The 17,262-nt window shown below is 38.5% G+C and overlaps 1 protein-coding gene across 4 annotated transcripts in view; it reads right to left on the minus strand.

Moving 5' to 3' along the window:
- LRRC72 (leucine rich repeat containing 72) overlaps positions 1-17,262 on the minus strand; it is a 61,466-nt gene that overhangs the window by 37,153 nt on the left and 7,051 nt on the right. For 3 of the 4 annotated variants that reach the window (XM_078342631.1, XM_078342630.1, XM_035253714.3), the window contains exons 2-3: positions 15,727-15,800; positions 7,185-7,254 (exon numbers count right to left, since the gene is read on the minus strand). In XM_078342631.1, coding sequence (XP_078198757.1) covers positions 7,185-7,254; positions 15,727-15,800 — 144 coding nt within the window. The remainder of the gene's footprint in view (positions 1-7,184; positions 7,255-15,726; positions 15,801-17,262) is intronic. The other variant, XM_078342632.1, reaches the window with a different exon arrangement.

Below are 17,262 nucleotides of genomic sequence, written 5' to 3' on the forward strand. Positions count from 1 at the left end.
ACATCCATAAAAGAAAATTTTGAAGTAATGAGCACAGACAGAGGGAGATCATATGTATGTGCCATCTAAATTGTATAAGATATAGGTCACGTACGTCATTTACCTGAGCCAAATACAACCTCTCATGAGAGGCTGGAAAGAATGAATTTGTGGACCTGAAATTCTCTGGGTCAGACTTGTTAGAGAATGAAATGAGGGAGACTTTAGACCTAAGAGCAGCTGGCTCCCATTAATTATGTCAGGGGGTGTTAGAAAAACATGGTCTCAAAAAGGAAGAGAGGCAGCACTAATGAATATCTGTATAACAGGAGGCCCAGCAAGCCCTCAGAGAACATAATGAGAGAACTAGAGTTTCCAAATCAAATCTAGGAAAGTTAGGACATCGGAGATTCTTAGAAATAAACTTGTGCTTTTTCATCAGCTAGTTCAGGTTCGGACCAGAAGCTCAAGTTTTATCATCCACTAGATAATGATTTGAAGAAATATGTACCCTTCTAGCATACTAGGCTCCAAATTTACCAAATTACATTTATTGCCTTCAGAGGCAATTGTGTTGTCTCATTCCAGGCAGCTAGCAAATACAATATACTTTCAAGGAGTAGAGCCACTACTCCCTTTGCCCTTCCTAATTCTATCACTAGAGCAGGGATCATCAGATTTATTGTTATATTCTGTAGCAGCCTAATGAAAGTACAGAATAAGCTATATCCAAGTAGGATGCTTTGGGCTCCAAGTAACTTTTAAGCCCAACTCAAATTGGCAAATAAAGAAACATTATTAATTATCTCACATATCACCAAATTGCAGAAGTTGTAATAGCCTTAGTCTTGGTGTCTCCATGAATCTCTGGGCTCTGCCTTTCTGTAAGTGTTGGATTCATCAAGTTCATAGGATAGTTAGTTCCTGGCTTCACATCCAGGTAAAAAAACATCCAGAAGCAAAATACTCTTCGAGTGCTCTCTTTTAGGATTAAGAAAGCCTCTCCCAGGAGCCTTCCAGCAAATGTGCCCTTGTGTTTCTATTACAATTGGGTTATATGCCTGTTCATTGACTAGTCACTCACCAGGAGAGTGGGATTATTCTGATTGGCTTAGACAGTTCAGGATCCAGCATGGACCTGGGTGGGGCCACCTATTTGAGTAGAACGGAGGAGGAGTATGTACCAAAACCCAAACCCAAATTCTGTTGGAGAGGAAGAAGGAAAGAATGGACATGAGCGGACAACAAATAATGACCTCAATAAATATTGTGGATTGAATAAGTGAACAAATGAAAAAATGCATTCCTTTATTTTACTCGTTTTGCCTTATTTTTTCATAAATAGAGAGTAGCTAAAATATTCACTAATGTAAGAATAATGCTGGTCAGGAATTCAGATCATTCTTAACATATGTTGTAACTCTAAATATATTCATATGTCACTGTTAATGTTTCTCACAAATCTCAATATCATTTCTACAGTGGCATAGTTTCTTTTTAGTGGTCAATCTAGTATAATCTAGATTTTAAAGAAAACTCATAATTAAAATTTCATGTATGAACTTTGATGAACTATTATAATAGTCAATATGTCCGTTAGAGTTTGGGATCCAAATAAGACTTTAATTTTTGATGGAGTATGAATATTTAGGCAGCTTAGCACCCAGTCAATTATTGATCAGTAAGAAAACCCACATTAGCTTATTTACTTATCCCATGACCACTCAACACCTGTTTTGGGTATGATATCCTTTCGGTACTACATGGACTAAATCAGTCTCTGTCATAAAGAACAAACTAAGTGATAGTGATTTTAGAAATGTGAAAGAAAAATAAATTGTAGGATCCCAATAGCACAAGCTAAAGGGAAAAATCAAACTGGGAACTACTTAGGGCAAACCTCTCTCCCATTCTATTCCTATAAAAGATAGCTACTATGATGAAAAAAAAAAAAAAAAAAAAAAGCTACACAGCTCTCTCACAATTTGTCCACAAGGAAATTCTTTGGGGACAAAGGACACACAGAACTCAAAGTCCTTCCTCTGCTCACTGAGATAAATGCATATCTGATTGCTTCCTTTGGAAAGGCTTACCAGAAACTCAAAAGAATGCAGCCATTTGTCTTTTATCTACCTATGATCTGGAAGCCTTTTTCAGGTCGCAGGTAGATAATTGATGGATGTCTCATCTCCCTAAAATGCATAAAACCAAGCTGTGCCCGGACCACCCTGGGCCCATGCTGTCAGGACCTCCTGAGGCTTTTTCATGGGTATGTGTCCCTAACCTTGGCAAAATAAACTTTCTAAATTGACTGAGACCTGTCTCAGATATTTGGGGATCACAGAAACAATATGATTTTTACATACAAATAATCAAGCACAAGAAAAAAAATCAGCCTTTTATTGCATCCCTTTCCTACCCCGCCTGTTCAAAACCAAAAGAACGGAAAATAGTTAATGGCGCATATAATCCTTTTTTAAGTGCAGATGCATCTCCAAGTCCATTTTGTGAATATTCAATGAGTAGTTGGAAGTCAGATTATATCAATTCCCAGAAATATTCCCCCAAAATTATAAAATCCCTAATCATACCTCTTCTAGACATTTGTACATGTTCTTTCCCTGCAAACTGGACACCACTGAACACAAAAACACACTAAAAACAAAGATTAGTCAGTTTTGCCATGCCTGATGATTTTCGTCTTTTTCTAACAGAAGTCACACACTGTGACCCAGGATAATTTTTGGCAGTGTGTTTTTTTAAAAGCGTTTTGAATTTGTATGCCCTGAAGTGGTGTGTGTACTTTCCATTCCAGCTGTTAGCTATCTGGGCCTTGAAGGGAATTGTGTTTGTTCTCCTGGAAATTATTTCAAGCTTATGAGATTTGTGCTTATAGTTAATACCAAAGCACTTTCATTTTTCATTTTCCACTTAGTTGGTGTTTAAAAAGACTAAGAATGAAATAAAATATTGAAATATTTTTATAAACATGGCTGTTTACATATTCAATGCTGAGATCTGGACTTACTACTTGACAGGCAGATGACTGCTGAAAACTCAAATTATTTCTTTTGTCAGCTAGTGTTTGAAAGTCTACATTCAAAATGCTAAGATTGGGTTATCAATATACTGTATAATGAACAAATACAAGCTGTCAGAAGGTAAATTTTTCAAAGTTGAAAACAACCTAGTCACTAGCTTAACTGTAATGATTGCCTGGGTTTGAATTTTAGTTCAGTCTTGCTCTTGTGCTTGGAAAAATCTGAGTCCCACACTCAGGCCCTCACTATGAGGGAGGGGGTGGAAGAGCACTGCTTTCTTAACCCTAGTCTTTAAGAAAAGCTTCAACAGCCACACTTGGTGATCTTGAGACATGTTTCCTCAGCTGGGGGCCTTGTGGTCTGGTGCCTGACACTTCCTGAGGAAGTTAAATCAGCTTGGATAGTGTATCAGTCCGTTTTCACACTGCTATAAAGAACTACCCAAGACTAAGTAATTTATAAAGAAAAGAGGTTTAATTGATTCACACTTCCACATGACTGGAGAGGCCTCAGGAAACTTACAATCATGGCAGAAGGTGAAGGGGAAGCCAGGCACCTCTTACATGGTGGCAGACAAGAAAGAACGAAGGAGGAAGTGCCACTTAAAAACTATCAGATCTCATGAGAACTCATTCACTATCATGAGAACAGCATGAGGGAAACTGCTCCCATGATCCAGTCACCTTCCACCAGGTCCCTCCCCTGACATGTGGGGATTACAATTTGAGATGAGATTCAGGTGGAGACACAGAGCCAAACCATATCATTTTGCCTCTCTTCCCTCCCAAATCTCATGTTCTTCTCACATTTCAAAACATAGCCATGACTTCCCAGCAGTCCCCCAAAGTCTTAACTCATTCTAGCATTAACCCAAAAGTCTAAGTCCAAAGTCTCATCTGAGACAAGGCTAGTCCCTTCCACCTATGAGCCTGTAAAATGAGAAGCAATTTAGTTACTTCCAAGAAACAATGGAAGTACAGGGATTGGGTAAATGTTCTCATTCCAAATGAGAGAAGCTGGCCAAAACAAAGAGGCCATAGACCTCATGCAATTCCAAAACCAGGTGGGGCAGTCATTAAATCTTAAAACTCCAAAATTTATTTTGGTTCTGTAAGGCTGGTTGCTTCACCGGGAGCTCAGACACGCCCATCTCTCTCCCCGCCTGAAAATTACATCACCAGAATATGCCCATCATCTAGCTCCACCTTGGAAATCCCCTCTGCTCTCGGCACCTAGCCTGCCCTTGGAAAGCCCCACCAAAACCTACCCAATAGCACATTGCCCTGTCTGGAAATCCTGCCTACCTACCTATAGCAGCTTGCCACGTCCATGTCCTGTTTCTCCACAGCCAATCAAACACCTTCACTTCCTATAAAACCCCACACCCAGAGGAGTCGGGTGTGACTTCTCTGGCCTCTTTCCCCAGGACCACAGACCCTCGCCTGGGAGCCGAATAAATTGGCATTTAATCTTTTTGTGCTGGCCTCAGTTTCCTCATTTTTAACTCGGCAATAAACCTCGCAAGACAATAACCCTTACAGGTTCCATGTCTCATACTCAGGGCATGCTGATGCAAAAGGTGGGCTCCTATGGCCTTGGGGAACTCTGCCCTGTGGTTTTTCTCCATGTGCCTGGAAAAGCCACAGGCTCAATGCCGGCCCATGAAAGCATCCAGCTCCCACACATGCTTTCATGGGCTGGCACTAAGTGCCTGCGGCTTTTCCGGGCACATGGTGCAAGTTGTTGGTGAAGCTACCATTCTGGAGTCTGGAGGACTATGGCCCTCTTCTCACAATTCCACTAGGCAGTGCCCCAGTGCGGACTCTTGTGTCGGGGGCTCCAACCTCACATTTCCCCTGTGCATTGCCCTAGTGGATGATCTTCATTAGACCTTCAACCTGCAGCAGACTTCTGCCTAGACATTCAGGCATTTCCTTATAGCCTCTGAAATCTAGGTGAAGGTTTCCAAAGCTCAACTCTTGTGTTTTGTACACCTGCAGGCCCAACATCATGTGGAACCTGCCAAGGCTTGGGGCCTGCACCCTCTCAAGCAACAGCTCTAGCTGTACCTTGGCCTCCTTTAGCAGCTGAAGTTGGAGTGGCTGGGAAGCAGGGCATCAAGTACTAAGCTGCACAGAGGAGCAGGGCCCTTGGCCTGTGATGCCCTGAAGATCTCTGATATGCCCCAGAGACATTTTCCCCCATTGTTTTGGCTATTAACATTTGGTTCCTTGTCACTTATGCAAATTTCTGTGGCTGGCTTGAATTTCTCCCCAGAAAATGGGTTTTTCTTTTCTACCTAATGGTCAGGCTGCAAATTTTCTAAACTTTTATGTTCTGCTTCCCTTTTAAATAAAAGTTTCAGTATCAGATAATCTCTTTGTGAATGTATATAACTGAATGCTTTCAGAATCAGACAGGTTACGTCTTGAACACTTTGCTGCTTAGAAATGTCTTCTGAAAGATACCCTAAACCATCTCTGTCAAGTTCAAAGTTCCACAGATCTCTAGGGCAGAAGCACAATGCTACCAGTTTCTTTGCTAAAGCATAACACGGGTGACATTTACTCCAGTTTCCAATAAGTTCCTCATCTCCATCTGAGACCACCTTAGCCTGGACTTACCACTGTCTATATCACTATCAGCATTTTGGTCAAAATCATTCAGCAAGTCTCTAGGAAGTTCCACAGTTTCCCATGTCTTCCTGTCTTCTTCTGAGTCCTCCAACTGTTCCACCAACCTCTGCCTGTTGCTAAGTTCCAAAGTCGTTTACACATATTCAGAGTATCTTTATAGTAGTATACCACTCTGCCAGTGCCAATTCTCTGTATTAGTCCATTTTCACACTGCTATAAAGAGCTACCTGAGACTGGGTAATTTATAAAGAAGAGAGGTTTAATTGACTCACCATTCCACATGGCTGGGGAGGCCTCAGGAAACTTAGAATCATGATGGAAGGTGCAGGCACATCTTACATAGTTGCGGGTGAGAAAGGCAGTGATGGAGGAAGAGCCACTTTAAAAATCATCAGATATTGTGAGAATTCACTCACTATCATGAGAGCAACATGGAGGGAATCACCCCCGTGATCCAGTCACCTCCTATCATGTCATTCCTTCAACATGTAGAGATTACAATTTGAGATGAGATTTGGGTGGAGACATAGAGCCAAACCATACCTGGTAGCAACTGAGTAGTACCAACCCTCCTGGCCTCTGATTGTAGGACAAAGGTATGTGGGTCTGGGGACTAGGTATGTTGATCTGGGACACTATGTAAGAGATTCTGCACATGAGGGTTATTTGCTAAGGCCATAAGACCCTCAGTTGTAAGTAGCCCTGGGAAAAAGGTGAGGTGAGGTCAGGAGTGGTAGTGAAGAGGAGTCTATGTGGGAGAGGCCTAGCAGAGGAACTTAAGCCATAAAGGGAAGGATCAACTTTAAACATCTGTTAGTGTTTCAGGGTACTAAGCAAAGAACTTTGCTTCTCCCTTGCCTTTTGTCTACTGCTACACCACTACTCCACACCAAACCTGGAGAAGGCAGAAGTGGAGATAAGAAGGAAGGAAAACAGCCAACCATGGCTTTCTAGTTACTAAAGAAGGTAGGTGGCCATCTGCAGTCTGTCATAGCTGGATATAGATGGGGGCATATCTCATTTGTGATTGAAGATTGACAGTTAGCTATTATATTTTCATTTATGAATTGGGACTATGACTATGACTCAATGGGCTGTTAGATTTTGTATTACCTAAGAGAGATGAAAAAAGGTTATGGGGCTGCTCAGGTTTTCTTTCAGCAGCCTAAGAAGGAATAGCTTCCACTAAGTCAATTTGATAGGACATGAGAGACAAAAGTAAAATTGCAATTTGATAGCACCTCACAGATTGTCATTATTCAATATATTTCTGTGTGTGTGTGTATATGTGTATGTATACCAAACATATATATATATAACAGATATATATATATATATACAACATATATATATATAACAGATATATATATACAACATATATATATATGAGATATATATGTTGTATAGCAGTTTCTTAGTCAAATTTACATTTTAAGCAAAAAATTTAATACTTTTAAAGATTAACTCTACTAGGAACATACAACTAAGATAGTAATTTTAGTAATTGAAATATAAAATACAATACTACCTTGTTATGATGAAGCCATAAGTATTTTAATTTTTTAAACCTGGAAAGATCAATGACCTCTGTCAGTTCCCTGGGAAGAAAAAAAAAATGTGAAATTAGCAACAGTTAGTTCACTCATAGGTAAGCCTGGGCATGTAGTTAGTAAGGCTTGGGAGTAACTAGAAAGGCTTTGTCTTTTCAAAATTATTGGCATACTCACCTGCTTGTTTCAGAAACTATCATTATAACTTCATCCATCTGGATTATGGTTTTGTCAGCTAGTTAAAGCTAATACTTAAGGGAGAGCACTTTATCACATTAGCAAAACTGTACACCTCATTATGACTGAATTTATTGGAACCTTACTTCAAAACAAGTTTTACTGGGGAGAGGACAAAGGAAAAAGGTGAAGGTGATATTGGACTTTCAAGTAAATGTGGGGAATGTAGCTGGGTCCTGCTTCAATACTGTCTGTGACGTTATTACTGTAGGGCAATAATCCTGAAGTTTTTGGCCAGACTGGACTCAAATGGAAATTGCAGGACATCAAGAGACAGATATTGTGGGAAATGCTTTATTCTCCCTTTATTTATTAATTATGGGATTAAAATATTACCCACTTTTCTTGAACTGTATGAGACTCCACCTGTCCAAGTGGTCTTGGTTCTTGTTGCTAAGGCAGCTCAGTCAACAAAGGGGCAGATGTGGGTTGGGGAGAGGGCACTGTCTGAGGATAGTTGGTCATTTGATGATGTGGCCTGGAGTAGTTGGATCCCCTATTTCTCAGGGCAGAAATTGTGGAACACAGTCTATACATATATGTATCTGTTTATTTATCAAATGCTTCTGGATCACATATTGTGTGCCAGGTACTTTTCAAAGCACAAAAATATCAATATTTATTATTATTGTTACACATATTTATGGTAATATTCTACCACAATTATTTTTAATCTTGGGACAGATTAGAAGGACTAAAGCATGCTAACATTTCTAAACAAAATAAATCTTTTGTCACCAACTTTTTATATTGAAAAATGTCAAACCTGAGAAAAGATAAAGGAATAGTATAATGAGCACTTGTGTAACCATCATAATTTTCAACATATTGTCACATGCTCATTCTATCTATCTAGTTTACATATTTATTGGTTGATAATTTTCTTGGTGAATCATTTGAAGATAAAGTTGCAGGCTTATTGCAGATGTCTCAACCTAGGGAGTTCAGCATGTGTATCTCCCATAACAGAGCATTGTCCTGAATAATCACGTTACTATCCTCACACCTAAGAAAATGAAATTGAATTCAGTAATATAATCTAAAATGCCATTCATATTTACAATTTCCCTGTCAATCCTGCATTTCTTTTGGTTTAAATCTTGTATCCTATCGACAATCATGCATTGCATTTTAGTGAAACCTTTTAGTCTTATTAAAGGTAGTCACTTTCTTTTCTTTTAGACAAACCTTTTACTCTTTTTAAAGGTAGTCACTTTCTTTTCTTTTTCTCCCTTAACATCAGCTTTTTCGGCTGAGCGCCATGGCTCATGCTTGTAATCCCAGCACTTTGGGAGGCCAAGGTGGGTGGATCACCTAAGGTCAAAAGTTTGAGACCAGCCTGGCCAACATGGTGAAACACCATCTCTGTTAAAACTACAAAAATTAGACAGGCATGGTAGTATGCGCCTGTAATCCCAGCTATCTGGGAGGCTGAGGCAGGAGAATCACTTGAACCCAGGAGACAGAGGTTGCAGTGAGCCAAGATCGCACCATTGCACTCCAGCCTGGGCAACAAGAGCAAAATTCCATCTCAAAACAAAATAAAACAAAATAAAAACCAAAAGACATTAGCTTTTTGGAGAGTCCAGTATAATTCTCTGGTAGAACGTCTCACATTATTGATTTTTTTTTTTTTTTTTTTTGAGACGAAGTTTCGCTCTTGTTACCCAGGCTGGAGTGCAATGGCACAATCTTGGCTCACTGCAACCTCCACTTCCTGGGTTCAGGCAATTCTCCTGCCTCAGCCTCCTGAGTAGCTGGGATTACAGGCACATGCCACCATGCCCAGCTAATTTTTTTTTTTGTATTTTTAGTAGAGATGGGGTTTCACCATGTTGACCAAGATGGTCTCGATCTCTTGACCTTGTGATCCACCCGCCTTGGCCTCCCAAAGTGCTGGGATTACAGGCATGAGCCACCATGCCCAGCCCACATTATTGATTTTTTTTATTTCCTAATGATCAAATGCAAGGAAGATCATGTCTAGTTCTCATTTACATGGGTGGTAATTAATGAATCATGTGAGGATATCAGTCTGTCCCACTCTTGATGAAGCTAAATTGAGTCATTTGGTTAAGATGGTATCTGCCAGTTCTCTCCACTGTAAAAGTACAAATTTTATAATTGGAAACTCTTTGATGAGGTGAATATCTGAGACCATGTGTATATCTTGTGCCCTGACAACTCTTTACTCAATAGCTTTAGCTTTCCTTGATGATCCTTACCTGAGCCAACAGATTTGGGATTATAAAATGATTTTTTTAATATTCTTATTCTTTTTACATTAATTAGCTGTTATTCTTCTGTAATGAACATCTGTCCCCTCCTCTTCTTTCTTATTCATTCTCCTTCCCATCTTCCCTGAATTTTCAAGAGTTTTTCCTCAATCCTTTATTGCTTAAAACAATTATCAAATTCTCCCTTTATAAAAGACTTTTCAAGCAGAATCTTGTGTCTTTCTAACATGTACCATTAGTTTCTTAGCAATTCCCTGGCACAACAAAATATTTCATTGTCTCCCAAAGCAACTTATTATTATTTTTAGAAAAATAGAATATTATTTTAGACTCTTGCCCAGGCTGGAGTACAGTGGCTCAATCTCGGCTCACTGCAACCTCTACCTCCCGGGTTCAAGTGATCCTCCCACCTCAGCCTCCCAAGTAGCTGGGACCACAGGCACATGTCACCACATCTGGCTAATTTTTGTAGAGATGGGATTTCACATGTTGGCCAGACTGGTCTCAAACTCCTGGGCTCAGGTGATCCACCTGTCTTGGCCTCCCAAAGAGTTGGGATTACAGGCATAAGCCACCTTGTCTGGCCTCAAAGCAACTTTTAGTAGGAAAGTTGCAGAAATAATAATACATTCTCCTCTCTCACTGTAGATACGTAGCTTATTTCAGGGAAAGAGTACTTGGACCTTGGGGTACCCTAATATTGCAATGGGCAATAGTGAGAGTATGTTAACTTCATCTGTTCCCATGATAAATAGTAAAGAAATCATTACATGGCTACATTAGAGTATCTAAGGCCCCACTCAGAGAATTTTCCATAAAAGATTTTTATTTTTTAAATAAGAGTTAAGATAGAAAACTCTTAACTCATTTCAATCCATTTAGTTTTGATCCAAGGTGGCTGATCGCTAACAGTTTGGGATTGTAGCTCACAGTGAAAATGCAGAGAATGAGAGGACGCCACACTTTCAGACAAATTTTCGTCGTTCACAGACCAGAAGATTCCCAGTGGAGGGGCCCCACAGGTTGCCAGTGCGACTCTTGTGGCCGGCGCAGCGGTTTTGCCGGAGCCTTGGTGTGGCAGCTCTTCATGCAGAGTAAACAGGAGGAGATTCCCGGGCAGAAGAGCACCATCAGTCTTATTGCTGCTGTTTTGGCCTGCACAGTGGGTTACTCGGATTCCAGCGCTGGGAATCAATAAACTGGGCATCCACTCAGAAACCCAACTAGAAAGGTGGTAATTGTAAAGACGACAGATGGATAAATTTATAACAAAGGGAAGAAACCAGCCTAAAAAGGCCGAGAATACCCAAAATCAGAACCCCTCTCCCTCTACAGGGGATTATAGTTCCTCATCAGCAATGGAACAAGCCCTGATGGAAAAGGACTGTGTGCCATTAACATAAGTAGGCTTCAGAAGGTGGATGATAAGAAACTTCTGGGAGTTAAAAGAACTTCTTTTAACCAAATATAAAGAAACTAAGAACTTTGAAAAAAGGTTTGACGAAATGCTAACAAGAATAGACAATATAGAGAGGAATATAAATGAACTAGCGGAGTTGAAAAACACAACACAAAAACTTAGCAAAATATGCACAAGTTTGAATAGCCGAATTGATCAAGCAGAAGAAAGGATATTAGAGGTTGAAGACCTACTTAATGAAATAACACAGGAAGACAAGAATAGAGAAAAAAGGATAAAAAGGAATGAGCAAAGTCTCCAAGAAATATGGGACTATGTGAAAAGACCTAATTTATGTTTGATAGGTGTACCTGAATACGATGAAGAGAATGAATCCAAGCTGGAAAATATTCTTCAGGATATTATTCAGGAAAACTTTCTCAACCTAGCAAGGCAGGACAGTATTCAACTCCAGGTAATACAGAGAACACCACAAAGATATTCCTCAAGAAGAGCAACCCCAAGGCACATAATTGTTAGATTCACCAGGGTTGAAATGAAGGAGACAATACTAAGGGCAGCCAGAGAGAAAGGTCAGGTTACCCACAAAGGGAAGCCTATTAGACTTACAGCAGATCTCTTAGCAGAAACCCTACAAGCCAGAAGAGAGTAGGGGCCAATATTCAACATCCTTAAAGAACAGAATTTTCAGCCCAGAATTTCATATCCTGCCAAATTAAGCTTCACAAATGAAGGAAAAATAAACTCTTTTATGAACAAGCAAGTACTCAGAGATTTTATTATCACCAGGCCAGCTTTACAAGAGTTTCTGAAAGCAGCATTATACATAGAAAGGAAAAACCAGTATTAGCCTTTCTAAAAATATACCAAAAAGTCAAGAGCATCAACATAAAGAAGAATTTACATCAACAAATGGATAAAATAGCCAGTTAACATCAAATGGCAGTAACCCTAAATTTAAGTTGACTAAATCCCCCAATCAAAAGATGCAGCCAAAACCTAACTATATGCTACATCCAGACCCATTTCACATCCGAAGATACAAAGAGACTTAAAACAAAGGGATGGAGAAAGATTTACCACCAAATGGAGAGCAAAAATAAATAAATAAATAAAAAGCAGGAGTTGCAATTCTCGCATCTGATAAAACAGATTTCGAAGCAACAAAGATATAGTGGTAAAAGGATCAATGCAACAATAAGAGCTAACAATCCTAACACCCAGATACATAAGACTCATAAAGAGATTTAGACTCAACAAGACAGAAAATTAATAAGGAGATCCAGGACTTGAAGTTAGATCCTGAACAAGTAAACTCAATAAATATTTATAGAACTCTCCATTTTATATACACAGAATACACAAAATATTGATGAGCCATTATTAATACCCATTTTTAGAATAAAGCTACATTCCCGTTTTCTCTCCCTCTTTTTCTTCCTCTCCTTCACTCCTTTCTTTTCTTTCTTTCAAAAAAAAATGTTACTACAGTTTCTTACTTCATAATTTCATCATGAGGATTCCTTATCTACCCAGTGACCTCAGATGCTAAGGAGGAAAAGTGTTTCCAAATGCCCAGCTCTTATCTGAGCATCGTCTGAATTATGCAAGGACCCTGAATGTATGCATTTGGGTTGGCTCTCCATTGGAGAAGAGCTCACATAAGGCAAAAAAAAAAAAAAAAAAAAAAAGAAAAAAATAATAATAATTAAAAAAAGAAGAAAACAAAAAGATTTTTATTTTATTTTATTTTTTGAAACTGAGACTAGCTCTGTCACCCAGGCTGGAGTGCAGTGGCATGATCTCAGCTCACTGCAACCTCCACCTCCCAGGTTCAAGCAATTCTCGTGCCTCAGCTTCCTGAGTAGCTGGGAGTACAGGCATGCACCACTATGCCCAACTAATTTTTGTATTCTTAGTAGAGACAGGGTTTCACCATGTTGGCCAGGATGGTCTTCAACTTGTGACCTCAAGTGACCCACCCACTTCGGCCTCCTAAATAGCTAGGATTACAGGAGTGAGCCACTGTGCCCACCCCCAAAGTTATTTTAATACACTAATATATTAAAGTATTAACTGTGTTGTTACTTTCATTAATTTTTTGGTAGTAATATCAATCTTGAATTTTCATTGATTAGGTAATGTAATAAATTCAGTTTTTTCTTTTTTTAAATTTAATTAAAAGTATTAAGCCCACATCTAACATTATGTAAATTCACTTTTCAATGGTACTTTAACTCCTTCTTGTCAGAAGGGTTTATTCTGCACATAAATGTGTCCTAAATCAATAACGGGCTGTTACACCATTAGGTGAGGCCAGTCAAAGGATAATGAGAGGTAATTCTACTAACGATGGCTATGACTACTGCTGACAATAATTTTCAACATCTTGTTACAATGTATATTCTCCCTGATCACTCAAGAACACATCAATAAGATGCTTTCCATTTCCCAGAGTCAACAGAAACTTATGCAAATAACCCAGCATACCAGTGTATTGGCATCTGGACTGGGAATTACTTTTTAGATACTTTTGGAAATACAGCTGGATGAAATGGTAACTTAGTATCCTTAAAATGCAAAAGGTGTTGTCCTTCTCACAAGGAGACCATTAATTATCCACTGTCAGGTGGTCAATATCTCAATTTTTCTAGTATTTGTAAAGCTATTCTTATCATCTACTATAATGATCAGTAGTATACAATTGTCAAAATTATGGAAGATACAATCTTTTGACTACATGAAGTATTTATTGTTATTGTAAAACTAACTGACCTATATTAAGAGGCTCAAAGCATGACCTTAAATATGTCAGAATGCTCTCCCATACCTGTTCCATACTAAATATATTTTTAAACATTTCAAACAGGTCATCAATTTATTCCTTTACTACCAAGAGATTCAGAGCCATTACAAAGATAAACACTTTTCTCTGCACTGATAAGCATAGATATTAATTTATAATAAAAAGAATATAATAATAAAGGATTTCCCCAAATCACTAGAAATAAAAGCAATTAAAATCATTGATAAACTAAGGCATTTTCTTTATAAGAAGCTGAGTTCCAAAGATTACATATGAGCAAAAATATATCAAACCTATTTAAAAATAATACACACAATTCAGAGGCATCAAAAAGTACAAAGCAGGGAGACTAAAATATAGAAATAGGGTCATTGTGGTTAAAATGCAAACTTAGTGTCACTTATTGGCCAATGAGAACTGTAGTATCAGAATCTAATCTTACTTATAACTCCCTTTTCCTCTCATACCTGGATTCTATCTCATTCTACTCTATAGAAAAACCCAATTTGTTGTCTACCACCTTGGGGAGTTTGAGTGGAATCAAAGTAGGCTGTTGATATAAGAGAGTGGTTTTCCTATTCACCAGTAAAATTGGTATGGGGATTGTTAGAGGTTGTAGTATGACAGGGATTATTATTATAGTATGTGGTATAATGATTCCTAATAATTGTGATAGTATTAACTGTACTAATGCTCATTGAGTGCTTACTGTGTACCAGTAACTTTGACCAACTTTTACTAACTCACCCAAGCTTCACAACAACCCTGAGAATGAGGTAGTATAATTATACCTAGGGAATAGGGTTACCAGATAAAATATGGGATATTGGGCTACATTTGAATTTCAGGGAAACAACAAATTTTCCAACTACTGTGTGAGACATACTATACTAAATAAAATTATATTTGTTATTTCTGTGAAATTCAAATTCAGCTGGTTGTCTTGTATACTTATTTGTCAAATCTGACAATCAAAACAGGGAGGTTATATGATATACCCAATGTTATGATACCCCAAGTTTCTCTTTGAAGAATCAGTATGTCAGTTATGTTCAGCTCTCTTATTCTTTAATTCTCCATTTTAAAGTTTGACATCCTTGTCGTTTCAGTAAACAACCTTTTCCACCAGTTCTAATCAGTAGTTCACATCTGTTCTCCGGGCCTTCTGCTCTGTCCTGACTCATCCTGGTCACCTGCTCTGGTCACCTGCTTTGACCCCTAGCTACCTGCTCTGACCTGCCTGTAACCGTCCTTCCCACCAGACAACCCACCCCACCTCTTCAGCTCATACCCCTGCTCCCTTTAAGATACCCAGTCAGAATTAGTCTAGACTGTACAGTTGCCATGTAACCCTAGCCAGCAGGGGAACGACACAGCAGTAGGGGCAATCCTCCATCAGGAATAAGTATTCCTTCTTCTCCCTTATCTGGGTGTGTGCTCACCATTGTTCCATCTGTGAGCCGCACCCTTCTATAGAAGAAAATTGCCTTGCTGAGGAAATTTATATTTGAGTGCTACTTCTTTTGTGGCACCAAAAATTTTGCTTATAACACCAAGATCACCCAGCTGGAAGAGACAAAGCCGCTGGAAGAGACAGAGCTGGGATTCAAACAGCCTGTTTCCATAATCTTTGTTTTTATCAATTTCAGTATCAAGTCTTTCCAATAGAAAACTGTGGACTCCAGCAAGTGGTAAAATAATTGGAGTATGGAGTATAATTGGAGTAGATTGCAGTCCTTGAGGGGAAAAAATGAAAACATTTGAATCCATGAAACATGATAACATGATATTCTTCCACTTTTTCTGTTAAGTACACTTACTTTTTAGAAAGGAACAGTTCAAAGACATCATCATCCCTCTTGTGGCCACATATCTTTAGCTGATCTTCAACTGCCTGATAACATATAATTAATGTCAAACTACATTCCAACGAACAAAAATGCTGAGGCATTTGCAGTCAATAACAATAATGTCAACAACAAGATCAAAAGAAAGGTGAATATGGAGGTAACCATTCTAAACTGATAAATGCGAACACTATAATTATGTATTATTTACTCATCTTTGTGGTTAAATTTCATTACCCTTAATCCTGGGCACAGATGTTTAAATAATTTAAATTAGAGAGAGAAAAATATTTATGTGTACATATACACCAAATGCAACTTTTTTATTCTCTATGAGGCAAGGTAATTTGGTCTTTAAATAACTATTCTTAAATGTTTCTTTGACCATGAAGAATTAGTATTTCATAGATTTCCTATATAGAAATCACCCAGCATCAGGGTTGGAGGTGGAGGGAGTAGGATAAAATGTACATTATTATAGGACTTTCTTTTTTGTGCCTTTCACATTATGCTTGGCAGGCAGTAAGTTCTCAAAAAACATAAAATGAATGAATACATGTCATTTTTCTCTGAACAAATGAATAAATACATTTTTCCTTGCTTGGCAAGCAATGGTGCCTTCATTTTTCATGAGTTGCTAACATACTCATGCTGTGAGAATTTTTGGTGGAGAAGCAACTTTTATTCGCATAGGTTTTGTATTGAAAATAAAAATTTAACCAAATAGATGCAATAAAAAATGATAAAGGGGAAATCACCACAGATTCCACAGAAATTCAAACCATCATCAGAGAATATTACAAACAACTCTATGCACATAAACTAGTAAACCTGGAAGAAATGGATAAATTCCTGGACTCCTGTGTCCTCCCAAGCCTAAACCAGGAGGAAGATGAAACTATGAATAGACCAATAACAAGGTCTGAAGTTGAGGCAGCAATTAAGAGCCTACCTCACAAAAAAAGCCCAGGTCCAGATGGGTTCACAGCCGAATTCTACCAGACACACAAGGAGGAGCTGGTACCATTCCTTCTAAAACTATTTCAAACAATCCAAAAAGAGGGAATCCTTCCCAAATCATTTTATGAGACCAACATCATCCTGATACCAAAACCCGGCAGAGACCCAACAAGAAAAGAAAACTTCAGGCCAATATCCATGATGAACATAGATGCAAAAATCTTCAATAAAATATTGGCAAGCCGATTGCAACAGCAAATCAAAAAACTTATTCATCATGATCAAGTAGGATTCATCCCAGGGATGCAAGGCTGGTTCAACATACGCAAGTCTATCAACGTAATTCACCACATAAACAGAACCAAAAACAAAAACCACATGATTATCTCAATTGACGCAGAGAAGGCATTTGACAAAATTCAACAGCCCTTTATGCTAAAAACCCTCAATAAACTCGGTATCGATGGAACGTATCTCAAAGTAATAAAAGCTATTTATGACAAACCAACAGCCAATATCATACTGAATGGGCAAAAACTGGAAGCATTC

This window comes from Callithrix jacchus, chromosome 11, assembly GCF_049354715.1.
Source record: "Callithrix jacchus isolate 240 chromosome 11, calJac240_pri, whole genome shotgun sequence".
Classification (NCBI taxonomy): domain Eukaryota; kingdom Metazoa; phylum Chordata; class Mammalia; order Primates; family Cebidae; genus Callithrix; species Callithrix jacchus.